General features: G+C 38.4%; 1 protein-coding gene across 1 annotated transcript in view; it reads right to left on the reverse strand.

Moving 5' to 3' along the window:
* Positions 1 to 2,727: 2,727 nt before the first annotated feature.
* Btbd1 (BTB domain containing 1) overlaps positions 2,728 to 27,697 on the reverse strand; it is a 38,825-nt gene continuing 13,855 nt past the window's right edge. Inside the window, exons 4-8 of the mRNA XM_021633064.2 lie at positions 16,650 to 16,847; positions 12,312 to 12,504; positions 8,062 to 8,149; positions 4,917 to 5,063; positions 2,728 to 4,485 (exon numbers count right to left, since the gene is read on the reverse strand). Of these exons, the coding sequence (XP_021488739.1) occupies positions 4,327 to 4,485; positions 4,917 to 5,063; positions 8,062 to 8,149; positions 12,312 to 12,504; positions 16,650 to 16,847 (785 nt within the window). The 3' untranslated portion in view covers positions 2,728 to 4,326. The remainder of the gene's footprint in view (positions 4,486 to 4,916; positions 5,064 to 8,061; positions 8,150 to 12,311; positions 12,505 to 16,649; positions 16,848 to 27,697) is intronic.

Raw genomic sequence — 27,697 nt, forward strand, 5'->3', positions numbered from 1 at the left:
ACCCGGGGTATTGGTGACCCAGATAGGAGCAGTTTCAGTGGATACAGCAGAAAAGTGTAGGTAATATTTCACAGTTAGCTGTGAAGTAACAGACATCTGGAGGGGCTTTATCTTTTAAAGCGGCTAGCTGCATTTGAAAGCATAGAAATGAGCTCCACTGAAGGTTCAGAAGCAGGAACTGAATTCCAGTAGCCAGCTGTGGGGGAGATACTCATGGTAAACACTAAGGAATAGTTAAGAGTTTGGAAAATGGCACAACTGTCTACTCAAACTCACCCAGGGGCACTGACAGTCTGATTCAGGTTGGAGCCAGAGGAAATCAAAACCCCAATCTCCACTTACATCAATGTTTTATGATAAATACATGTTCTGCCACTGAGCTGCACCCCGAATTGGAGGTTTTGGATGTCTGGCCTCAGCAGGTAGGAAGCTGACCAGTAAGTCAGCCAGCCAGACTGGTCGAGTGTATAAAGAGGATTTATGGTCACTAAAGTGGTTAAAGACTGAACAGGGAAGAAGTCGAAAGTGATGACGAAGCAGTTTTGACAAACGTCAGGGAGCTGCAGCGTTCAGACTCCTTAACAGGTAGGACTGGAACATGAGTACTGTAAACAGCCATTAAAGGCTGGGGTCAAAAAGGGATGTTTCAGTTTACTCTCCCAGAGACACCAGTTCCATAGGACAAGTTAGGTGATATGGTCATGAGAAGAAAGTGGCTGGAGCCTACTAAGTTGAAAAACTGGGGACCCTGAAGCCAGCCTTCAGGCTCAGGCAGAAGGGATTCAGCATTAACCCACACCACACCTGTTTCTTCTGAAGTAGATTACAAGCTGAGGCACAAGGTAAAACCAAAATCACACAGCAGTTGTTCGCTGAATTTTGAGTTGAAATCCCGATACTCTCTAAAACAGTGGTTCTCAACTTGTGGGCCATGACCTTGGCAAATCTCTAAAACATTTACATTATGATTCAGAAGAGTAGCAAAATTATGAAGTAGCAAGAAAAATAACTTTATAGTTAGGGTCACCACAACATAAGGAACTGTCTTAAAGTGTCAAAGCATTAGGAGGTTGAGAACTCTGCTCTAGAGATTTGACAATTGGGGTTATTTTTATTTTTTCAAAGACAGGGTTTCTGTGTGTAGCCCTGGCTGCCCTGGAACTCATTCTATAGACCAGGCCGGCCTCTGCCTCCCAAATGTGCGGATCAAAAGTGTGCGCCACCTGCACTGACTACTGGGTTATTTAAAAGAGGAGGGGACAGGGGTTGAATTACTGATGGTGCCCAGCAGGCAAGTGGCTAGATGGGAGGACGGCGGGAAGAAATGTGTACTGAAGAACACTTGAGTCTTCTTCTCAGTACCTGCAGAGTATAAGGACTTCATCACTAGCTAGAAACAGCAAGAGCCTTCCTCAGTTCAGTCTACCACACCTGCCCCAATGGAAAAGGACAAGGACTGATTGAAATGGCGAAGCCCATTACAAATGTTAGTTTCCATTTTAAATTAGGTTTTAAAAATCTTCAGTTTAAGAGTTGATCTTAGCTTTGCCAATGGAGCAAAAGTTTGTTTTTAAGCATGTAGCAATAAATGCTGTGGTTCCCTCTCTTGGCAAGCACATGTTTTGTTAAATCTGGACACAGTTCACGTTTTGAATGTGAGGATAATAGACACAGAAGGCTGAAGAAGGCACTAGCAAGGTAAGAGGGGCAGAAAGTGTTGAATTCTTTGTATTTCATGTACCACATTTGATGGCCATACTCTCTTCTACTGTTCTATAAACATTTTTTTTTTAAATCTCAGACTTTTTTCCTTTGAAAGTACGTCTTCCTAAAACTTTTGTGGCCCTAAAACACAGTGTTTGAAACTGAAAATATTACATCTTACATTGTGGGCAGACACTAAAATAGCAATGCTTTTAAAGGAATACTTTTAAATGTATTGATATTTTACAGTAGGTACATGTTAGTCAAAATTAATGTTTTTGTTTTTTTGAGACATAGTTTCTCTGTGTAGCTCTGGCTGTCCTTGTACTCAAAGAGATCCATCTGTCTCTGTTTCCGCAGAGCTGGGACTAAAGTTGTGCACCACCACTGCCTGGCTCTTTTGGCAACCTAACAAAGTAGGTTTTTTCGTTTTGTTTTGTTTTTGCTCAAGGTATAAAAATGACTTTAAAATGTACCCAAAACCATATAGTAACCTTCCTAAATATTAAGTCCTTTGTCTGGGCACTGTTATACCAACACACATTGATACAGTGATAAGCAAGAATATATGCAAAACATCTAGTGCAAAGGCCAGTACGTAATAATCACTCAGGCTGCAAGGACTGGCATTTGGTACTAGGGATGGAATTTGAGCAAGGTGTCTTAGTCACTCGTCTGTTGCTGTGAAGAGACATCATGACCACAGCAACTCTTATAAGCGGTGATGGTGATTGCTTACTGTTCACGGTGTCACTACTGTCACGGTGGGAAGCATGATGGCTGGCATGCAGACAAAGGCCACAACTTCTAGTAGTGCCACTCCTTATGAGCCTATGGGGCCATTTTCATTCAAAACACCACACTGGGCAACTGCTGTACTTCTGAGTTATCCCCTGCCCAACTCTATAAGTATTAGTTAATTAAAATTAGAAGTGCATAAAAGCTAAACTTTAATTAACTAAAACCTTTGTTCCAAAGTAGTATCTCATTCAACTTTTAGAGAAAAAGACAAGTGACAAAAAATAGGTAAACAAAAAGGATACGTTTATTTTTAAAATTCCTGGTGATGTCCCTATGTCAGTGAGTGGCTCTATTTCTTGTACCTTCCATTAACTACATTCAGTTATAGCTGCTTAGTAAAACACAAGGTATGTGAATGCCCCAAATGTCAAAAAGCACTAACTTACCTCTGGCATGCAATACTTGGTAAGGAAGAAGTACCTCCCCAATGGTCACTAGAGTCTTTGCTAATCTTCAGTTAAGCAGAACCACACATTCCAAGGGTATTCCAGCTCACTGGGGCTTATGCCCTTAGGATCATGGTACCAGAGCAGACAGAAAACACTTCCCTTTCTTCAACAACTTCAAGAGACCCTGGCCACCAACACATCACCTCCCTGCCCTCTTGAAAATACAAAATATCACTTTTGATGAAAACTTTTATATCCTATTTAGAAAAAATTCTTAAGTTGATACTTAAGAATTATTTTTAATAATTTTCCACAACTCATAGACTGATACACCTTAAACTTAATTATACAAGGTTTATTTTTTGTAAGATAATCATTTTCAGAGGGAAAATGTCATCTCACTTGTGTTTAAAAAAAATCTGCTTTATATAAAAATGTAGAAATGTCACACTGCCAGGTATCCTTTTGATCCATTCTTACTAAAGATATGCTGGTCACATCAATGAGGTCACGGATATTGAGCATTTTTACTTCTTGGCTAGAACTTAGAGGTGACAAAAAGCTTCCCTCCTTTTCAGCAGGAGTGACTTTATGATGTCAAGCAGCTGTTAGGAATCGTGGCTTCTCATCCCCCTCCTTGCTGTGTAAGGTTATTGCAGTGCTGAAGTGGCATCTGTCACATCTCAACCATCTGGGATTACTGGCAGCACCCATGACAGGCATAGTAGGATGGGAGGGATAAAGAATCCATCTTAGGTCACCCCTTTAGATATGTTTATATCACATTATTGTGAATTTATACAAAGTCCACTTACAGCTTTAAAAGAGTACTATGTAACACACTACTACACTATTACAAAATACCTTTTCTGTAAATGCACTGAAATCCTTGAATGTTTTTTAGACTTACTTTTAGCATTATTCCAAATGCTAACAACCAGGTATTTCAAAACCCCAAATATAATATAAAGTCAGTTTTTGTAATTTTCTGAAAGTAGTTATTCGAGTTAAAAAGAATTCTGTAGGAATACTGACCCATCTCATCTAACTTTCAAAATATTTAAAAAATTTAAAAAAAAAACAAAAAACAAACAAACAAACAAAAAAAACCCAAACACCCACATATGCTCTTTGTGAAAAGAATCTTTCAATTCCCAAACTAGCGAAAAGGATGGTCAGCTGACCTATGAAGTCACACAAGATGAAGCAGGAAAGACTGCAATTTTCACGCAAACCTGCTTCTCTTTGCTTTGAGGGTTGCAAGAAAATGGAAGTCTGCCTTTATATCATGCAGAGATTTAAATTATCTTTTCTTCTTCTAAGAAACTAAAATGTTTCTTATTTTGCAATTATAAATACTCATGACACTCAAACTATTTGTGGCCAGTTGTTTATGCTTTTGAGATTAGACTGAATGGCTGTTAACACTAGATTATGTATAAAATATTATTTCTGGTATTTGTCCATCTTCTATTGAAGTGCCATTATTATTGCCAGGGGAACTGAAAAATAAAAAAACAGTCTTGCTTGCAGCAGGAGTCTCATGTACCACTTTCTTCAGTCCTTTTGTGCCATAGTGAGAATCTGGACCCTACATGAGAAGAAACGGTTCAGTGATCATGTCACCTAAGACGCACTCAATGTATTTTCATTTGACTACTGCTCTACACTATTCCTTACAGACTCAGTATAAAATTTCATGAAGTTAATGAAATATGCAGTTTTTGATTTGAAACAATTTTAAAGACAATATGGAGTTCAGCCATTACCAACTCTGGAAAGAGTTTAAGAAAACAATTACATTATCTTCTGTGAAAAGTTCTGTTAGGGGCAGTTCTTGGGAAGGACTTTCCTCTCAGAACAGAGTAGTGCCGGTCAGCACTTAATGCAGGGGAGAGACTTAGCTCCAGTTTCCTCTGGCCCTTTCTACGAGGCTCCCATGCCAGTGACTCTGCAAAACACGGAGGCCAAGAGCCTCCGGAGCGCAGTGTGGGCGCAGCTGTGGAGCTGAGCAGCTCTTACCTTGAGTGTCGCGCACGCTGTGTAGCACACATTGGGCAGGATCTCTATAGGTTCTTTGAACATGACCCTGAATGTGTTAGCAGTTCCATCACAACTAAATCCAGTATCATTTTGTCCCAGGGTTTGTTTTTTCTCATATTCAATGATCTGTGATTTTTAAAAGAGAAGTTATATTTAAGTTAAATTGGACCGTCTTATGAGAAAGAGTATGAATTAGAAATTGCAACCCAGATTAAACTTTCATGTTTTAATTTTTCTCTACATATCTCTAATTATCTAAGATGCTTTTTTTAAAGCATGCAATGATCAGAAAGTGGCTCTTTAACTCATGTATCGTAATAAGAAAGGGGAAGGCATCAAGCAACAAGGGCTTTGCTGCAGGAGGAGGACTCCATAAAAAATGCACACTTGGTATGTGAACTTTAGAATGTGGACTTGAGACACTGGGGGGAAAGAATCTTTCCTCCTTGGTTAGCCCATGTCTCATTCCTAGGATAACCCCTCAGCATTTTCAGTTTTAATATTTACTAAAATTGAAATACCATTAAATGCAGTTATGTCTATGAATAATTTCCATTAGTTCTGTGCCAAGTGATAAACAGGGCACTAAGGGATACCCTTCAGGAGGGTCCAGTCAACAGAGGAAACACACAGGCAGTGCCAGTTCAGATGATGAGGAAGACAAAGGAAACTCCTTCTGTTGAGGAGGGCTTAAGCTTCAAGGAGGACTGCTTGAAAAGCTCAAGTCAGAGACTACCACATCACTAGAAGGGCTTCCATACATGGGGACAGAATGCAGAGCGGCCACCTGACCCTCCCAAGCCAGTCTTTCTGCAAATACTCTAGGAAATAATAATGAAATGGGCAACAGCTACCTAAAGCTAAGGTCAGAACAGTGATTACTCTTCAGGGGAGCATGGAAGGATCGCTAAGAGTTCTAAATGTTGTTTTGTCCTGTTTCTTGACTAGGCACTAGTTACACAGGTGTGTAAAGTCCATGAAAGCCAAGCCATATGTAACACTTATTATTATACCCCTCCCTCCTTTTACAGACAAGGTCTCACTATGTAGCCCTGTCTATCCTGAAACTCTCAAGGGCTGGGAATAAAGGCATCCACCACTGCACTCAGTGAATATACCTTTCAAGTATCTATTACTAGCTCAATAAAAAGAAAAGTCTTACCTACAGAATTAAAATCTCTAGAAAATACCATTACACCAAAGCAAGGGGTCATTATTAGCATTTGAATTTATTTTCAACACCTTCTTGTGTCAATTACCATCAACTTACATACTTCCCACCTCAATGATGTCCAATGGGATTTTGGAGAGCTGAGATGGGTGTGTGTGTGTGATGTAACTGCTACGGTCCCGAGAGTCACTATCTTCCATTAATAGTCTACATAAAGTCACTATCTTCCCTTAATAGTCCACGTAGCTAGTGGTAGTGGAGATACAGATCAACTCTCAAAAATGTTCCAAGCTCCATGCTCTTCTTCTATCACACAAGGCCCTGGTACATTCATCTATTAATATAACTGAGTCAAAGCAGTGTCTTGAGATGTACATGCCTCTCATGTTAGGTGAAAGATAAGTGGATCTCAAAATAGCAAGCACATAAAGATGAACTTTCACATACAAAATTCCATTTCTGGATGTCTGTCTGTTACCTTAGACCTCCCTTTCTATGTCACAAGTCTCTGGGATGAGGACCCAACAAAGGCACTAAGAAAAACCCCTCAAGACTGGAGAGATGGTTCAGCAGAAAACTTTTAAGAAAACGTAGTGAGTGTCCCTGAAGAGGGCTGGGTTCAGTTTTCAGCACCCACACAGTAGCTCACAACTAACTCCAGTGCTGGGAGATCCAAGGCCTCCCCTGAGCTCTTCACGCTCCTGCATGCACACGGTGCAAATATGTTCACTCATACACACAACAAGATAAATACTTAGAAAAAAGAAGAAAAAGCCTTCTAGATGGCTCTAGTAAAACTTAACAGGCGCGGGAAATGGTTTAGTGAGTAAAGTATCTGTGGTACAAGCATGAAGTTCTGGGTATGATCCTCAGCACCCTAGCACTGTGACTTCACTGTGACTTCACAGCCTGCACTAGAGTGAGTTCCAGGGCAGTGGGACTGTCTCCAAATAAAGTTGGATGGCCCTAAGGAATGACACCAAAGATTTCCTCTGGCGTCCACACACATGCCTGTATATGAACATATGCCTCTGCATACATTAGCAGTCTTAATCCCATACATGGAAACTGCAAGAAAACAAGTTTCTCCTTTTTTTCTGGCTGTCACAGAACTAGATCTTTGAATTGCTGTAGTCACAAAGAATACAAAGTAGCAACATTTGAAAAGCATGCATTTGATTACAGGTTTTGCTATTAGAACACAGTAGTAACATTTAGGAGGCATGTTTTTGTTTTGTTGATAAAACCTTGAAACATGTTTTACTTCCTTTTATTTGTGTACTTTATGTATAAAACATATTCAAAAATAATTTTCCTGGACAGGGTATGTAGTCAAAGGGAGAGCAGCAGTTTGTTAGCCAGGACAGAACTGAAGAAGAGGCATTCAACGTCCTTTCAGATTGGACATTAGTGTCCTACTGGAAAGAACTACAGGGAGCAACCCTAAGGAACAAGGCAGACTAAGCATGGTGCCACAAAGCTGCAGTCTCAGCACTAGGAAGATAGAAGTTGGGGGTGGCAAGTTCAGACCATCCTTGGATGCAAGACCCTGTCAAAATAAAACAAACACAAAAGGCAAACAAACCAAAACATGAAACAGCATTATTCAGACACTCCTAAATGAAGAGCGTGATTGAGGCAGTGTCAAGTGATGAGAGAGTTTCAAGGTGCTGAAGGTTCAAGTAACATAAAAGGCATCTAAGTCAATAAAACAGGAATTTACTATAAGAGTTTCCTGAACAAAAGATTCCAGGTATGCTAATACTTTTGTAAAGGATCCAAATTTCCTGAAACTGGATTTTTTTACTTTATAACAACCACAAAGCAGAAATGGCTTAAAATACTACTGATGCTTCCTGATTCCTTTGACAATAAAACTTGGGTTTTTGTCAGGACAGTGTTTATTGAAAAGTTGCTGTTATATCTCAGGATGCTAGCAGAGAAGGAGAGTACCTGTATATTCACTTGATAATCCGTGGGCCCATGAATAGATCCGTACAAACCAAATCCAACTACAGAGATTCTTCTGTTAACTGTGAACCTGTGAGAAAGAAACCCATTACAAAATAACATAAACGATTCTCTAAGTGTTCATATTATGAAGTCTGTAGCTTTTAAAGTGTTATCTGAATTTTACTTAAGAAAAAAGAAAACCATCATAAGACACTTTTGTAAATGTCAACTTCTTTGTCCACAAAACCTAATGTGAACAAAACACAAGCAGGATTTGTTCTGTATAGTCAAAAGATTGTGACCTGAATACCTATATGTTTATTATAATGGTTGATTAATTTATTTATCCAAATCTCCCTCATGAACATGCTAGTCATTAAGATTAAAGTCCCACACTTGGACAATCCACCAGTTCAGTAAATCCTTATTGAGGACCTATCGTATTTAGTCCCTGTGTATGGCTGACCAGGAAACATTGGTGAACAAGGCACAGTTTCTATCTTTGCCAAATGGAAGATAGTGATAAACAAAAAAAAGGAAGGAATAAATAAAAATTATAAGTTGTGATGAGAGTTGTGAATGCACTAAACTAAAAATTGGTGGTACATAGTTAGAGACAGGAACTAACTCCCACTGGTGGATTTGAATAAAGGTTCCATGAAAAAATTAGCAAGTCTAGTTTGGTCACAAGAGTCAAGAAATATTGATCTATCTTACTTCATTTTATGTATGTGTAAAAAAATGACATTAAATACAAAGGCAACTGAAAAGACTGTATAATTATAGCTCATCTGTAATGGAAAACAATTTCAGCTAAAACTTTGGTTATTACTACTCCTGGCACACCAGCACACCTTAGTAAATACTTTCTTACATACCAGGCCCTCAGCTCCCTTTCACACCAGGAATGATAAACATTCAGGGTTGTGCTTTCATGGAAAAAAGATATCTAACCTGCCCAGGCTGGAGATGCAGCTCAGTAGCACACGTTCCTAGCCCCATGCTATGCCACATACCAGTACAGTAATGGAACCACTCCAAAATTTTTCAGTAATTTTTAATCATGAAGTCTGTATTTTCTTCTTTTTAAAATTAAATCAGAATACTGCCTAAGTGTGAGGCTGGGTGGTAGAGAATGTATGTAGGGTCTGTAGTAGCCAACCCTCAGCACAAAATACAAACAACCCAGAAGATACAGCTGGTAAGTAGGAGAGCATTTAAAGCACCGTATAAATCTGGAGATGAATCCTGTCAACCCCTTTCTATGAAGTATATTAAAAATCATTATCAGAGTATGTATTTTAAATTCTTGATCATGTAAAACAATGTAAAAATGAGGGCTGGAGAGATGGCTCAATGGTTAAGGACAACACTCTTCCAGAGGACCTGGGTTCAAATTCCAGCACCCACATGGCAGCTCGCAACTGTATAACTCCAATATCTGATACTCTCACATAGACATAAATGCAGGCAAAATGCCAGTGCACATAAAATAAAGGTAAATAAGTTAAAAAAAAAAAGAGTAAAAAGAACTACTGACTTGCTCTAATTTCTGGGTGGCTAATCCATCCCTTTTATCTCATTCTAAATGTTCACCTGGCCTCATATGGTTTCTGACCTTTACAGTGTATTTCAAATAACACCTTTTATAGACCCATCATTCTTTTTCAAAGGTGAACTGTTCCTCTCCTTTTAGAAGAGACTTTATTCTCACAAATTAACTTTATATTTTGTTAGGCCACTCCTCTACCCAAAACATGGGACTTAGGAAAGGAATTTTCTAAGATAGTCAAGTTAACTTATCCCTATCCAAGTGTGGTTCCAGCCATCGTTCTCCAGATCTGCATAGTACTATTTGCTATGCACCAGAGTTTAGTCCTACTCTATCACAGTAATGTTCAACACGATATAGAATTTACTACAATATAGTGAAATATGCACTTCAATGCTGTTTACTCTTTCAAGTCTTGGGTTTTCTTATTGTGGCAGTACACTTATAAACGACCACGTTAGGCATTAAGTGTACAGGTTAAGTGGTATTAAGTACATTTACATCGCTGTACAACCGTCACCACTGCTCATTTCTGTAATGCTAATCTTTTAAACAAAGTTTTGAGGAAAATAATCTCAAATTTACATTTTTAAGCAGCAATTATTCTTTTATTAGTTCCAATAGGTTTTGGGTAAGGTTCTCTTCACCCTAAGGTTTAGAGGCACAAAGAACCAGTGATACAATTCCTGTGATGTACAGAACAGATTTCTAGAACCAAGAACCCCAAACATGACGGAAAATTTTTTGTTGTGACTGCAAGCTGTAATCACATTTATAAACTGAAGATATTTTAGTGCAACTTTACTGACTTCCATAAAAGGCAAGTGCCATATAATAAGAAACTCTTTACCACTATTGTTGTCATTGGTAATTATGTATATATTCGCACACGCAAATTTATACTCGTACGCGTTTGTTTTATGTGAAGACACACACCTACCCTAGATGTAAATCCTACAAACAACTCATCCTACACTGTTTTCTTCATTTTACAAAAAGAGCACTTGGAGCTGGCCAAGGCTGCCCTACTAACAGCTGCTTCACCTGGACCCAATCCTTACATCAGCCCAGAGCAGAGTTTCTTGCACTGCCTGCACTGCCCTTACCCTTTTTACCTCTGTGGGGAAGCTCAAACAGGAAGGCAGAGCTTTAGTTTAGTTGGAAACATGCAAATAAAAAGTTCCTGGTGGAAAAGAACTAAAAAGATGAGTAATGACTTTAGAGTTCCATATAACTTTCAGCCAGTAGATAAATTCATATATGGAAATGTGAATACATTTCCATAGAAATAGAACTGATTCAATTTTGTCAAATATTGGAATAGAAAGCATTAACATGTGCATACTTAGTAGCTGGCACATATGAGTATGCATATATAGGGAGATATACACTTCAGTTTGCCTGCTAGTGTCCTAAAGTCTAAATACTGAAGTACTATCAGATTCATTATTTCTCCTTAAATTTTTATTATCAGCTGAATTTATTTGCATTACAGGTAAATTGTATTTGTGCTACAGATAGGCCATTTATCCCCTAAATTATGACAATATAAATTTCAAGTTATTAAAGGAAGAAGTAAAAAATATTTACACAGAAAAACTGTGTTTCCTAGAGCTATAATAGTAATGTACATCTAGAATTAACTGGAAGGCCTGTTCCTTTCTGACTATATTGGGCTCTAATTTATGACTGCATCAATCATAACTGAAACTCAGCACAGCTGGTAGGTATCTCTAGCTAGATTTTTAATTTCTAATTTCTCTTCAGTAGCCTATCATTGTTAGACAAATGTTTTCTAGACTTAACCTATTACTAGTTATCACCAGGTACAAAAGTAACATTTGATCAAAAGCACCCCTACACATACCCCAATAGCCTCACTGTCTGTTGGAACCACTGTTTTCTTGCGGTCTCCTACCATAATGAACTGTATTATTATATTAATACTGAGCTGCTAGGTCACTCTCCAAACACTCCATTTCTTTTCACAGCACTGTTCTCTTAAGGAAGAGTGCGTATGTAGAATCTCCTCTATGGTGATGCTGACCTACAATATGTGTCTTGTTCAACTCTTACCTGATTTTTTTCTTCCTTAAGTAATCAACCACATGGTATTTTCCTCAAGGAAAATCTGTTCCTGAATGTTTGATAAAAAACTCACCTGTAAAAACTTTGTGAATGGACAGTTCTCTGATAACTTTTAATTCCTCCCAGGGTAATTGGTCTACTCAGGCTTTCTTCTTCGGTCAATTTTGGTAATTTATATTTGCCTATAAAATGATCCATTCCATCAAGATGTTCAATTTATTAGCACAGAGTAAGCCAGAATTAAAGTAAAAATTTTAGTAGTCACATTTTGATTTCTAAACTTGAATTTAAAGAACTGCTTTTTCTGTTGGTTTGTTTTGTTGATCTTTTAAGGAAAACAGACTATGAGTGATCAATTTTCCTACTTTTAACTCACTACTTTCTTCATTTGCCTATTTAATTTCTCTAGGTCTCTTTCTATATTCATCTTCTACTTACTTGGATCAAATACTTAAATCATTTGCTCCTACTCTTATTTGCTATAAGCAGTTAATTACTATTTTTGTGTGTGTGCAGTTTTGGCCTCACCCTGTGTTAAGCAAGCTATCAAATTCTGACTGAACCTCTGACTATAGTCACCCACACACCAAGCCCACACTCGGACAGATACCTGATTCGATCACTTGTTCCACTGTAACCCCAGCGGCTCTCTACTTGCTGGAATCTATTGATGCAGCATTCCTTTCCTCTGAGGCAACATCGTGGTCGATCAATGTATTCTACTCGGGGTTTAGGATTGACGGTAAAATGAAGAAAGAGGTTTACCACTTCACGATCTGACAAAATTCCAGATTGAGCAGGACCTGGAGAAATAGAAAATAAACAGCATATAAGATTTTAGTATACATTTGAAGTTTTGATCAGTCCTTCTGAGGCTAACCTGGAAGAATGTATTAAAATAAGTGAAGTATAATAGAGGATTTTCTGTCCACTCTCTTGAATACCTCAGACTTCTATTCAACAAAAGAATTATGCTCTCTGGTGGCAAATCGCTTCCAAGGACAGACACAGGTCTTGTGACCTTCCATCTCTCACTTAATACTTGTCTGAGGCTATAATCTGAACAAAGGGACATTTCAGTACAGACAGGGAACAATACTTTATTTCTGGGGTTTAGAAGTTAGCAGAAGATGAGAGCTATGGTTGTGAAAGCTATGGAAAGAGAAAACCACATACAGTACAATTTTCCAATTCACTGTTTCTTATTGGAGAAAAATGCCGAGTACTTTAAACTTACAGAATTAGTGCTGCTTCTTCACAAAGAGGCCACAAAGATAACTTGTAAAGCCAGTAGAGGCAGGAGAATAAGAGACTTCAAAATACTAGAAATTTGGATTAGGAAGCTGTTTGTTTTTTCGAGACAGGGTTTTTCTTTGTAGCTCTGGCTGCCCTGGAACTCTGTAGACTAGGCTGGCCTCAAACTCACAGAGATCAACCTGTTTCTGCATCCTGAGTGCTTGGATTAAAGGCATGTGCCACCAACACCGATGCCTACTGATTTTAAACACAGAATTTAAAATTTTTTCAGTATGACAGCCAGGTATAGTAGCACATGCCTATTAATCCCAGAATTTGGGGATGCAGCGGCAGTTAAGTAAGTTCACAGTCAACATACTCTACATAGCAATTTCCCAGTCACAGCAGCTACTTAAGGCCCTGACTTAAATAAATTTAAAAATCACATACAAAATAGCAAAATATATTAGCTCGACATACGTGATACAAGCTTTAGTACTTGTAATCTGTGAATAAGAGTATAAAGCAAACAAGCAAGAAAAGGATATGGAGGGAGAGGAGAGGGGGGAGGAAGAGAGGACATAAGAAACAGAACTGAACCTATATATGATTAAACAAGAGATGAAAATGAAAACTTATCTTCCTCTAGATGGCTTAAATTTTTAAGGATAAGGGCTAAGGAGTTACCTCAGTCTGCAAAGGTGAATCCCCAGCACCCATGTAAAAAGCCAGGTATGTGGTATATACTTGTAATCCCAGCACTGGGGAGGCAAAGCCAGGCACAGTCCAAGAGAGAGAGTGTCCCCAAAAGAAAACCAATGTGGACAGTTCGGAAGAAACAACACCCAAGGCTGACCTCTGGTCTCTACACATTTGTGCATTATTGAATCGAACCACCCACACACTTTTCAAGGTTAAAAATGCACAATTCAAGCCTATAGCAAGAGAAATTTCCTCATTTGAAGAAAGAAAGCCTTCACTGGGTGGCGGTGGCGGCAGCTCCCAGCACTCAGGAGACACAGGCCTCCTGAGTTTAAGGCCAGCCTGGTCTACAAGTGAGTGCCAGGACAGCCAGGACTAGAGAGAAACACTGTCTTAAAAACAAAACAAAAAAAAAAAAGCAAGCAACAAAAAAGAAAGTCTTCAGGTCACACAAAACATGTAACAGTTTAAAGAAGGCAAAATCATTCACTAAAATTAACAGAGGTAAATCAAAGACTTCTGTTGTACGAAAGGATACACCTAATATATCAACAACCTACTAGAAAGCAAGGATAATGTAAAATCCTAAAGTAACAGAAAAAAGGTTTGTATCCTTCTAAAGAGGTAATAACACTAGGCCAAGGAAAATAATGAGAACCAAAAAGAAACAAGAGTATATCTAAACTGAAGTTGTAGACCCAGAAACATACCCTTGAAAGTCAAAGCAGGAAAGAGGTTTATGGATGAACAAACTGGAAAGGAATTAAGAGACTCTGGTGGCCTAACACCTGCTCTGAGAAATACTGTTTAGCTGACAGAAATGGTCCCTGACAGAAGCACAGCGATCACCAGGAAACATGCACTTACAGGTAACCCAAATGACTACTGATTTTTAAGATAACATCTTACAGGCTTTAAAATGTCAGAGTTAAAATACATGAAATGGCACCAAACACCGAAGAGAGTTAAATACTAGTAAAGTCTTTTGTACTGCATGAGAAAGTTTAATTTGAAATTTTTAATTTTTAAGATTTACTTTTAAAATCTCATAAGGGACATCTGTATATTATCAAGTAACCCACCAAAAGTATAGTAAAAGATACTTGACTTCTCTTTAAAATTGCTTTTCACTAAAAAAATAAAATAAAATAAAATAGTAAAAGAATGTTTAATAAGCAAATTAAAAACAAAATACCAGAAATCACTCAGTTCCTCCAAAAATAAAAAATAAAAGAGAACAGAAAGAGGAAACAAACAAGATCTACCACAAAAACCACAGCTGAGTCAAGTAGAAACAAGCAGCAAAATGGTAAATCATATGCACCAATATTTTTAAAATGTAAATCAACTATTCTGAGTCAAAGACAATCTTTGTAGAATTGGATGCCTTAAAAATGCAGCTTATAAGAATGTAACTGGTATGAAAATACAATGAAAACCTAATTAAAATGGTGTGGATGTGGAGAGATGGTGTAACAAGTAATAGCACTTGACTGCGCTTGCAGTTTGACCCCAGCCACCACAGAGACCGCTCACAACCGCCCGTGATGGCAGCTCCGAGGGACCAAGACCTCCGGCCTCCTTGGGCACCTGCACATATGCACATAACAACTCTTTCACACACACAATTAAAAACAAATCCTTAGAAAATTAAAGTACAAAAAAGCTTTTTAAAAAGGTTGTAAAACTACAATAGTGTCAAAGTTGAAGCTCTTTACTAGATTTGAAATGGGATATAAAATAAAGATAATGGTATAAATCCAATAAAAGTAATCATAAATTTAATGTACCTAATGATAGAATCTTAAAATATACAAAGAAAAGATTTATGGAACCAACTGGGAACATATTTTCAATCAAAACCTTGAACTTATTTCTCTTAGTAACTGACAGGACAAAAGAAGACAGTAGCTACATTAAAATTTTAAACAATATTTTTAGAATACTCATTTTGTAGATACATGATTATTCAAACTGTTAAACAGTATAGAACTCATCAGATTTTTTTTTTTTTGTATTCTACAACCTAAAATACATCCACCTGAGTATACACAGATATCTATTAAAATAGGACATGTTGGAACATAAACAAGTCTCAACAAATTTCAAAGGACTGGGATGATACAAAATAGATGTTCTAACGCCACCAGAATTAAAAGAAAATAAAAATAAAATCCTCAAACATTTGAAAATTAAAACATGTACCTATAATCGCAGTTCTAAGAGAAAACTCTATCACAAAATTATAGCTTTTTTGTTGCTGTGGGTTAAACCCAATACTATGTATATGCTGGGAAAGTACTCCAATCTGTTAGATGAAATAAACTCTTTCCTCTCCAAGTTGCTTTTGGTCATGGTCTTTAATCACAGCAATAGGAGCAAGCTACAATCATAATGATACAAAGTATTAAGAAAAGAATGCTATGTGAAAAATGAAACTGAATTTTGTCAGTCCTAACTTTGTTCTTCAGTGTGGACTTAAAACCACACTGGAAAACTGACAGGATAAACTAATGCTAAACTATTTATTGTAGGCTTAGTAGTTCTACGCTTATATCCCCAACAAATATTTACACGGATACCAAATGACATGCATATGGATGCTCTTTTTAATTTTTACTATTTTATTCTGTATGTATGTTTTGCCTGCACTCATGTCTGCATCATGTACGTCCTTGGTGCCCAAAGAGGCCAGAAGAGGACTGGGGTTACAGAGTGTTTCAATTTCGGTGCCAGTCACACACCGAAATTGAAAACCAGGTCTGTCTCATTTTAATCAGAAGCAGCATCCATAAAGGCCAAAAGATACCGTTCCTCTAACCTTGGGTAAGGCACTAATCTTTTCTAGTTGACTTCTCTGACCTATAAAATGTGAATGTTATCTTAAACAGCTCTTATGAGAACTAAATGAAATTATACACAAATATATTATGTAACAAGTACTTAGTAAGTCTGCTTTTTTTTTTTTTGCTCTAAAAATAGTTCCAAATTAGTAAAGTTACAGTCTTACCTGCTGCAAATTCCTCAATTGTCATCAGTGGGAACCGGATTAAGGAAAGTGCTTTTCCTAGAACTTTCTGTTTGTTCCCAAACGTCACAGGCAATTGTTGTCTCTGACATTCTGCTTCTGCCCAACGCACAATAGCTCCAAAAAGGCGACTTTCTCGGATACTCAGTGTGTCTCTTTCTAGAACTGCACAGAGTGTATCTACAAAATAAATAAATAAATAAATAAATAAATAAATAAATACAATAATAAAGGATATTTTGCTGTTTCACAAAGTGCTTTATTGTAAGTTCTGGTGGGAGTGCGAACTTGTACAGCCATTTTGGAAATCAATTTGGTGGTTTCTCAGAAAATTCAGACTCCATCTACATCAAGACCCAGCCATACCACTCCTGGGCATATACCCAAAAGAAGGTCCATCCTACCACAAGGTTACCTGCTCAACTCTGTTCAGAGCAGCTTTATTCATAATAGAAACTGGAAACAAATTCAATGTCTCTCAACCAAAGAATGGAGTAAATAATAATAATAATAATAATAATAATAATAATAATAATTTACACAATGGAGTATTACTCAGCTGTTTAAAAAAAGAAAAGACATCATGAATTTGCTAGCATGGAAGAAAAAAAATTCATCCTTAGTGCAGTACTTCAGACCCAGAAAGATAAACATGGAATGTACTTACTTATAACTAGATATTAAAAGGATAATCATGCTACAATCCGCAGAGCCAGAGAAGCTAAGTAACAAGGATGGCTTAAGGGGAGATGCAGGGATCTTCCTGGGAATGGGGACCTAGAATAGACTTCAAGTTTGGACTGGGGGAGAGAATACTCGGAGACACCTGGAGCCAGAGGTGCATTTTGGGGATGAGGTAGATAAGGCAGAAACCTAGTGCAATGGAAACGCCACGTCATCTACAAGAGTGACACTATCAAAGACTCCTAGTGACGGGGGACATGGAAGCTGAACCAGCTGTCTGCTGTAACCGTTAGGTGAGGCCTCAGGTAGGGGGACTGGGACACCCACCTAGCCACAACACCTCCAACCTAGAGTTTGCCATGCCTACATGATGTTCTGGGACTGACGCCTAGCATTATCATAATCAGAAAGACCAGACAGACTTCATCCAGGAACTGATGGGAGCAGATGCAGAGTCCCATAGCCATATTAGGTAGAGCTCCCTGCAGAGGAGGTGGAGGAAGAATAGGAGGAGCCAAAGGGATCAAGAACACTACAAGAACACAGCGCACAGAATCAACTGACTGGTATTCAAGTGGCCTCACAGACATCAGGGAGCCTATATGGGTCTGACCTGGGTTACAAGCATATATGTGATGGTTGTGTAACCTGGTATTCTTGTGGGATTCCTAACAGCAGGAGTGGGGGCTGTCTCTGACTCTTTTGGCTGCTTTGGGGATCCTTTTCCTCCTACTGGGTTGCCTCGTCCAGCCTTGATGTGAGAATATGTGTCTGGTCTCACTGTAGCTTGTTATGTCATATTTGGTCAATGTTCCTGGAAGGCCTGCTCTTTTCTAAGGGGAAGTGAAGGGGAAGGTGGAGGAAAAGTGGAGGTAGAGGGACAGTGAGGGGAGGGGAGAGAGGGGAAACTGCAATCTGGATGTAATACATGCGAGAATACATAAAAAAGGAGAGAGAGAGAGAAAAGAAGAAATGCAGTCTCTGGCAGGAGAGTGAAGCCCCACCCTCACTCTCTCAAAGCAAGGACACACCAGTGTGTTTGCATTCCTGAGACCAGCAGTCGTCCCCAACCTGTAAGAAACTGCTACAGAAGACATCAGAGGGGAAGTAGAAACCATATCCCAACCAGGAATAAGTAATAAACACGGTCCTAATACCTTCTATTTCATTTTAGTGTTCATTATTACTCTTTATTTTCCTTTTTATATTTTTGTTCTTTGGTTGTTGCTTTAGCATCTATCTGTCTGTTATCATTCATTCTTTGCACCTACTCTGTATTATTTTCTTATTTCGCATACCCTTTTATCCATATACTTTCCCTCTCAAACACACTGTATTTTCCCACATTTCTCTTTTCTAGCACCTCATTTTATAGGCTATTCATAATCTTAGCTACAAAAGTCTGTGAACTACATTTTCCCCAATAAGTACAATCACTGCTGCTTCTGAGCCTTCTCATGTGTCTTCTGTTACAGATTAACACCAGGGCTGTTGTCAAACCAGTTTGTGTTACTGCAATTGGTTTCTACCCTAAACAGAAGCAGGGAACATAAATCCCATGAATATAATTTACCAGAAAGTCTTCTATAAAAGAAACAGAGAGAGAGATAAAGGGTAAAATAAAATCTGGAAGATGATGGCTCAGTGGTCTGCTTTTCCAGAGGTCCTGAGTTCAATTCCCAGCAACTACATGGTAGCTCACAACCATCTGTAATGTGATCTGATGCCCTCTTCTGGTGTGCAGGTGTAAACTGCAGATACAGCATTCATATACATAAAAATAAATGAATAAAACTTAAAAAAAATTTTTTAAAAGCCTGGCATGGTGGCACATGCCTATAATCCCAGTGCTTGGGGAGGCAGAGGCAGGTGGATCTGTGTGAGTTCAAGGCCAGCCTGGTCTACAAAGTGAGTTTGAGGACAGCCAAGGCTACACAGAGAAACCCTGTCTCAAAAAAAAAAACCAACCAAACAAACAAACAAAACAAAACTGGAAGACAACCCCAACCAACATACACAAAAAGAACAACAAAATATTTGAGAACAAGCCCCTATGACACTTTCACAAGTTTATTATTCCTCAAATATAGAAAGCCAAAGATAATGGGATTGATGAAATGCCAGAAAACAATTCCTACTTTTAAAAAGCATCAACAGTGGCAAGGGAGATGGGTCATCCAGTAAAATCCTTGCTCTGCAAGCATGAAAACCTGAGTTCAGACCTCATATAAAATGCAAGGTGTGGCAGCATAAATTTGTGAACCTACTACAGGAGAGTCAGAGATAGGGGGATTGTTTTGCTGACTAGCCAGAGAAGCCACTTAAATAAGGCAAATTGAGAGACATCAGACTTCTGGTGTGTGTGCCTGTGTGTGGGCATGCGTGCGCACACACGCGCACACACACACACACACACACACACACAATCTATGGCCACAAAGAGGCTAAAACAGTTGAATGAGGCAATAAGCAAATTAATTTAGGCTCTAAACACAGCACAAAAGTTAGCAAAGCAGATGCAATGGTCAGTAATTTAGAGGAGAAACTAAAAAATAAAAATGTTAAATAAAAAAAGGAAAAAAAATAGCTGGGTGTGGTGGTGCAGGACTTTATCTGAGCACTCGGGAGAGGCAGATGGATTGATTGCGAGGCCAGCCTGGTCTACAAAGTGAGTCCAGGGCTACACAGAGAAACCCTGTCTCAAAAAAAACAGAAAAAGAAACAAAGAAAAATAGTCTGCAAGGAAACTATGACATTTTTAGAAGACAAGAAAGGATATCAAGAATGGAGGGCTAAGGAAGGAGAGGGGGCCTCCGCTATCAGTGGACTTTGGGGAGGGGGATATGTGAGGAAGGGGAAGGGAAGGTGAGATAGGAGGGGAGGAGGGAAGGGTTTATGGGGGAACACAAAGTAAATAAAGTGTAACTAATAAAAGTTAAAAAAAAGGGGAATAAAAAATATGTATTAAAAAAAAAAGAATGGAAGGCTAGGTGGAGACAATAATATATACTGATATACAGAAAGAAAAAACCCGAGTCTGACCAAAGCTTCCAAGAACTCTAGGATATATTCAACAGAACAACATAAGCAAGCCAGTAATATGATACAACATAAAAGCAGACTGAGAACAGAAATCACATAATTATCTCAACAAATACAGAAAAGGTATTTGGTAAAGTTCAATAACCCTTCATGATAAAAGTCCTAAAGAAAACAGAAGATACATTTTCTAACATAATAAAAGCTATGTATGACAAACCTATAGCCAACATTATATCAAGTTGAAAAAAACTAAGAGCTATTTCCTCTAAAATCTGGATGTCTACTATCCCCTCTTGTTTAACATAGGGCTCAAAGTCTAAAGAAAAAAATAAAAACAAGAGGAATACAAGTAAGAAAGGAAGAAGTCCAAATTATTCCTATTCTCATATAATGACATGACCCTGTACTTAAAAGGCCCTGAAGACCACAGTACATGCGTGGGGAAAGAAGATTTAATAGATGTGAGCTCCATCCTTCTACCATAGGGGCACCAGGGATCCTAACCCAGGTTCCAGGACTGCTGGAACTAAGTCATCTCAATAGCCCATTAGTAGTTTTTCTATACAGGAATAATGAACATGTCAAGAAAGAAATGAGAAGATATCTCATTCACAATAGCTTAAGAAAAAAAAAAAAAGAACAAATGACAATGGGACCATAGCAGCCCAGGATTAATGGGGGAAAAGTAGAGGAGAGCTCCCTTCCCTCTCTCAACCTAGTGCCTGAAAGTCAGCTGCCCCACTATCAACCCCAGTAAGAATATACTACCCTGACAGTCTCCTTGTTTGACATTACAAGGTTTTTTCCCCCTCAGAGTCCCTGACCCCTGAGCACACACCTGAAGTACTCGTTTCAACACCCTTGTTTTTGCCAATTGTACATGGCCATACAAACCTTGCCCCAGAGACCCTGCTTACTTTCCCAGAGGCAGAAAGACCCTGTTTCCTCACAATAAACAGAACCAGTCCCCTGAAGCTGTTCCTGGGGGTGTGTATTTTTTGCCCGTGGACTCATTGTCGACCAAGGCCTTGCATTGCACCCACACACCCTGCTCAGCTTCCCTCCAGCCCAGTTCTGAGCACAAGAGGCTGGCTATCCTAAGGGGGAGAAGCTGGGCACAGCAACAAATGCCTCTACAATAAAATTTTAAATAAATAAATGAAAATTTTAAAACTAAAGAAAAAATTAAGACACAAGAAAATGGTATTTCCATGAAGATCGGCAGAATTGATACTATAAAAATATTATTGAAAATAATCTACATATTCAGTACAATCTACATCAGAGCTACAATGACATTCCTCATAGAACTAGCAAAACTACTCTAAATGCTGATATAAGCACAAAAGTTCTTATACAGCCAAAATGATCCTAAGCAGAAAGAGAAATGCTGAAGGCATCACATCATAGTGCTGAATTATACTACAGAGCCATCCTGGCAAAGAACCAGACATGCAGACCAACTGAAGAGAGTAAAATTATATTTGCAGGAAAATGGGTAGGACTGTAAATCACATTTGCCACGGACCGGCCCAGTCGGGCTCCCATCGTCCGCGGGAGAACAAGGCTTTGGACAGGAAGACACGGTTTCGGCGATGAATTGACAGACAGAGACACCTTGATGGTTTTGGCTCTGCTGCACTTTACTGAAATCAAGCTAGTATTTTTATAATGATTTTACAAAAGGCACCTTAAAATTGGCATACTTCCCAGAACATTCAGACTTTTACCAAGAATACAAAGTTTACATTTTAACTCAAAATGTAGTCAAATATAAAGCAGTACCCACGAATAATCTTGGCCTAAAAACTTTTTGATCAGAGCAAAGAAAAAGAAACCTCAAATGCAGTTTCAATTTTGCTAACCAGTGAAGAAGAAAGTCAGGAGCTAAGTCAGATGCCTGCCAAAATCTTTCTCTGTATCAAAATCTAACTACATCTTTGTTAACCATCCTCCATATGTCCTGCTAAAGATTTATAATCTTCCTTAGAAACAAGGCACTGAAGGGAGGGGAAACTCCCGCCAGCTGCACCTCTCATGCAATTATTTTCTTAAGAAGGAGCCTATTATTTTTTCACTATTCTTAATGCCTATTAATACTAAATCTATTTCATTGCTTTTCTTAAACATTCCTTTTACATTTTATTTTTATTAAAGCCTTTAATAATCTACTAATAATAAATTTCTTTATAAAATTAGTTGTACTGTTTCAGGAGTCACAGAGAAAGATCAAAAAACTCATTAATCCAGCCCGAGAGCCACAACTGAAAAAGCGTAGAAATCTCAGAATACATCTCTTTTCCAAGTGGGATGAATCTGCCAGGGACCTTCCAGGGAGCGAATTTCTGAAGAAAGCTTGTCTCCCACCCTGTAGCACATGCTACTATGGCGACACTGGTGTGGGTGTGGCAACATAACAAAACAAACAAACAAAAAACAAAAAACAAAAAAACACAAGCTGGACTCAATCATTATAGCATTTGCTCTCTCCTGTGGTCCTAAACTTTCTGGGCGTGCATGTGTGTAACTAGAAAGCGGATCATGGAATGTAAGAACAGACCTTAAAGGGAGGAGAAAAGAGAAGGTAATGGGATGTATGTGCCATGAAAGCAGAAAAGAAAGGGAAGTAGCATGAGTAAAGGGGACGGGTTTTGGTGGGATGGGATTGGGAAACGGATACCATAATAAAACCCACTAATTTGTATTAACCAAATCGTAATAATTGTAGTAATCAAAAAATTATTGGTTTTTCCCTTTAAAATACTAAAAAATTTAAGAAATTAAATTCACTTAAAAATTGTTTATATATGTACATATATATATATACATAAAACTGTCAAAGAATAAATAAAAGATATCCTTTAAAAACTACATAAGGTAAACAGTTAACTAACTTATCACTTAGTCCTCCTGATAAAGTTATGCCACTTATTAAGCATGTTTAAATAGCCAGAATATGATATATGATATAATAAATATAATAGTAAGCAACAAATGGGCAACAAGTAACTCACAAAAAATAAGAAAGAAGTCTACAGATACAATCAATTCAGCAAGTATTTATTCTGAAGCATTCACTGTTGCTAGCTACTCTGTGCACTGACCAATCACTGAACAAAAAACTAAGTCCTTGCCATCACAGAATTTCCATTCCAATGAGGACTGACTTAAATAAACAAAAGCTGTGTTAGACGGACACTTGCAAAAGAGTAGGGGAAGAGTCTGGAGTGTTGCCTAAGAATGGAGGGTCTGAGCCTGTAGTCCCATCACTCTGGGAGGAAGTTCTTTCCTTCTCCCTAGTAGGTCCTTGGCCCTAAGCTAAGGTTGTTAGGCTTGGCAGCAAGTATCTTTACCCACCGAGCCATCTCGTTGCCCTACATTTTAAATGTAAATTAAAAGCATGTTATACTTATACACAGCAGAAATAAACTAAAGCATTAAATATGAGTAAATAAATTATTCAGAAATATATGAAAATTATTTTAAAAAACCACCTTCTAGAGTCACACTTAAAGCTAATATTTGCTTATCAACAGCAGGTAACATTGAAATATATAGGACAGAGGTTCAATATGTTAAAAATTATTAAATAAAAATTTGTTTAACAATTTATATTCAATAGCAGGGTGTAATGGCGCATACCTGTAATCCCAGAGCTCAGGAAGGCAGAGGCAGGCAGATCTCTGTAAGTTCAAGGCCAGCCTGGTCTACAAAGTGAGTCCAGGGCTACATAGAAAAACCCTGTCTCGAAAAAACCAAACCAAACCAAACCAAAACTAAACAAAACAAAACAAAATTATTTGTTGTGGGGGTGAGATACAGGTGGTATGTGGAACTCAAAGGACTACTAGTGGGAGTAGGTTCCTTCTACTACTATCTGGGTTCTGGGGCTAGCACACAGGTCATCCATCCAGAGGGAAAGCACCTTTACTCACCCTAGCAGTCCCCAGGATTTTTTTTTTTTTAAATATCAAGGTTTTCTTATTTTCATTTTAGCTGAGCAAATTAGTTTGAACTAAGGCTCTATGAAGCTGTTCACAATTAAGTGAAAATTAACATGCCTCATTATTTGTTAGATTAAGAATACATAATTAGGGGCTAGAGAGATGGCTCAGAGTTTAAGAGCAGTAGCTGCTTTTCCAGAGAATCTGGGTTCAATTTCCAGCAACCACATGACAACTAACAACAGTGCATAACTCCAGTTCCAGAGGATCTACCATCCTCCCACAAACTAAAAACAAGTAAAATAACAATGCATATAAAATAAGTAAAAATTAAAAACTACACAATTAGGTAGGCATAGTGCTAACTGCTATAATCCTAGTGCTCTGAAGGCTCAGGCAGGTTGATCACCACAAATTCAGTGCCAGCCTGGACTACAAAGTGAGTTCCATGCTGGTATGGCCTACAGAGTGAGACCCTATCTCAAAAAAAAAAAACAAGAACTACTTAATCTCTTCAACCAAAAACAGACCACTGATCAAATTCATTAATAACTTGAGTTAAAAATAAACTTAAAACCACATCACACTACCCTCGGCACAATGTGAATTATTTTAATTATTTTTAAATTTTATGTGTGTATTTGTATGTATGCAGGCACCACAGTGCAGAGGTGGGAGTCAGAGGACAACTTACAGGAGCTGGTTCTCTGCTTCTACCATAAGTGTCCTCCAGACATTAGGCATTATAGCAAGCACCTTTACTCACTGAGCCATCTTGCTGGCCCCAAATCATTTTGTTATATCCATGTAACAAAGATTCTTCCTAAAGCTAAGATATCTCTCTTCCTTTAGAACACATGCTCAAACCCAGTAGGAGGGAAGGGGGGGAGGTGAAAGAGGAGGAGGAGAATTCCTAAATCTAAGGCAGCTGTATGAACTCCTGAAGTCAGTGCCTTTTCCTCTGGGCTCCTACACTTTTTCTAGAATTCCCAAGTTCAACACATACATGTCAGGCAAATTGGCCTATGGTGTGAAAACAGGAAGAGGAAAACCCAGGTCCTTCTACTGGTAGGTTTCTATTGGCAAGTGTGTGTAAAAAAGTATAGCTGAACTCCAGATGTGGTGGTGCTCACCTTTAATCCCAGCATTCAGGAGGCAGAGACAAGATCTTTGAGTTCAAGACCAGGCTGGTCTACAAGTTAGTCCAGGACAGCCAGGGTTCTGCTAAACCCCGTCTCTAAAAACTAAAAAACAAACAACAAAGTATAGCTGAGCCTAAGATGATAAAAAGACAACCACTTATGATTCATACACATAATATAACACTGGGTGTTAAACAAAGCAGCTAAGCACTCACACTTCAAGATTCTCAGGCTCTAATGGCATGAAAAATACAAAAGCTACTCATAAAACAATTGCTACATGTAAGGCACTCAAATGCAAATGAAAAACAAATGGAGCATTTGACAGCCCCTTAATAAAAAACAATTAAGATTGAACAATGCTTCATTAACCTCTCAACAGTGTACTAGCCCTTGCCCTTCAGTAAAACACAAAGTATAAATTCTTCCAAAGGCCTTGAGCAATGACCAGGTGAACTGACAATGGAATGTTACATTAACTATCAAAGAGAAGCACACTCAAATGTCCTGGGAAAGAGTAAGGTGTCAGTTCTTGAACAACTCACTGCAGTGCTATAAGCAGAGCTAAGTTATACTCTAAAAGGATCATCCTGGTTTCCTATGTGAGAACTACACAAGGTGGAGAGAAAGGCACCATTCTATTGCAGCTGGTCAGGTATTAACTCAATATGTACTGTGTTCTGCTGTCTTCTCTAGAAGTACAGTGGTAAACAAGACAAAGGCCCTGCCATCACATAAAGGAAAGCAGACAACCAACGCTTAAAAACGATGAACACCTACTTTCAAATAGCAATAAATAAGAAAAAAACTAAATCAGAGTAAAGGAACAGGAATTTTGTTTAGATATTTATTTTAATTAAGTAGATCTGAGATAATGTGCCTCAAGTCTCAGTTTACCTGTAATTAAAAGCAGGTAGCCATACAAAGATACAAAAGAAAAGGATTCTAGTCAGAAAGAGTAACAAATATGGAGGCTTGAAATACAATGAATCCTGTCCAACATAAATGAACAAGAGACAGGAGACCAGCAGCTGTACTGAGCTTGAGCTGTTGATTACAATCCTGTTCTCTCAAGTGACTGTCTATACATTCTAGCTTGCCCTGAAGTCGGTTGGCTCTTCTGTCTGAGTTCTTGACAATGAAATAAGGGTGTTGTTTGTTTCAGAGCCAAGTGTTTTTACATGTGGGTATTCCCTCCCATCTGCTAACAAGACACAGGCAATAATCAGGCCCAAGAGCTACCTGCTGAGGACATTCTCTACGGACTACTACACAAATACAAAATGACCTTGCTGTCGTGTTGGAGCCACAATGCTCTTTGGGGTTTGTTACTATAGTCAAGCCTCATCTCTCCTGCCTTAAACAGGGCTGATCTTCTACGCTTTTAAAAAGTACTAACTATATTCTTTCTGTAGTGGAAACAGAAGTAATACAACCTGATCTTTTCATGTATAAACATCATTCTAAGCCATCCAAATAAGAAGAACATGGGCTTATATAGTAGCAGCAGATCAAGAAAGGGTGAGATGTAGGATGTGTTTTCAAAGTGGAATCACGGGCATCTCCTACTGGTGAGCCTGCATGTGGGCATAAATGGAAAAGAATACTCAAGATTAAGTTCCGGGGTTGAACAACCAGGTCTAAAATATATATATTTAAAAATACTTCCTGTTGTGAACGAGAGAAAGGAATACAAAAATTTTAGAGCATCAGACTTCTTGGTGAAGACTAAAAACAGCCACAAAGGGATGGAGGAAATCTAACATGGGGAAGTAAATTAGTATTTCTCCTTTGACTGCTTTGTCTGAAATGCCTTTTTAAATATCTACAAATGAAACAAATAGGGCATATGGTATATAATTCCAAAAGAGCGGGACTGATGACACAGTTTGGTTCACCATAAAAAAAGATAATTTAAGCTACATAATTAGCTCTCTTACTCTCCTGCAACCTAAGCCTGTCATTACACGGTCCTCTACCATCTGGACCGATCTGCCAGCACTTCTCTGCCACACATGCTCCATATGATTCCACTGTCTCTAATGCCTAATGCTGTCATTTTTCACTGCTCAGGGGCTTTGTTTCTTGTGGCGCTGGGAATGGAAACAGAGCCTCATGCATGTCGGGCAAGCAATCTACCACTAAGCCATATCCCCAGTCCAAGTACTATCTATTCCTTAAGGCTTATATCAGAACCTCTTTTGTCATTATTTTCCTA

The sequence above is a fragment of the Meriones unguiculatus genome, chromosome 14, assembly GCF_030254825.1.
Source record: "Meriones unguiculatus strain TT.TT164.6M chromosome 14, Bangor_MerUng_6.1, whole genome shotgun sequence".
NCBI classification, from domain to species: domain Eukaryota; kingdom Metazoa; phylum Chordata; class Mammalia; order Rodentia; family Muridae; genus Meriones; species Meriones unguiculatus.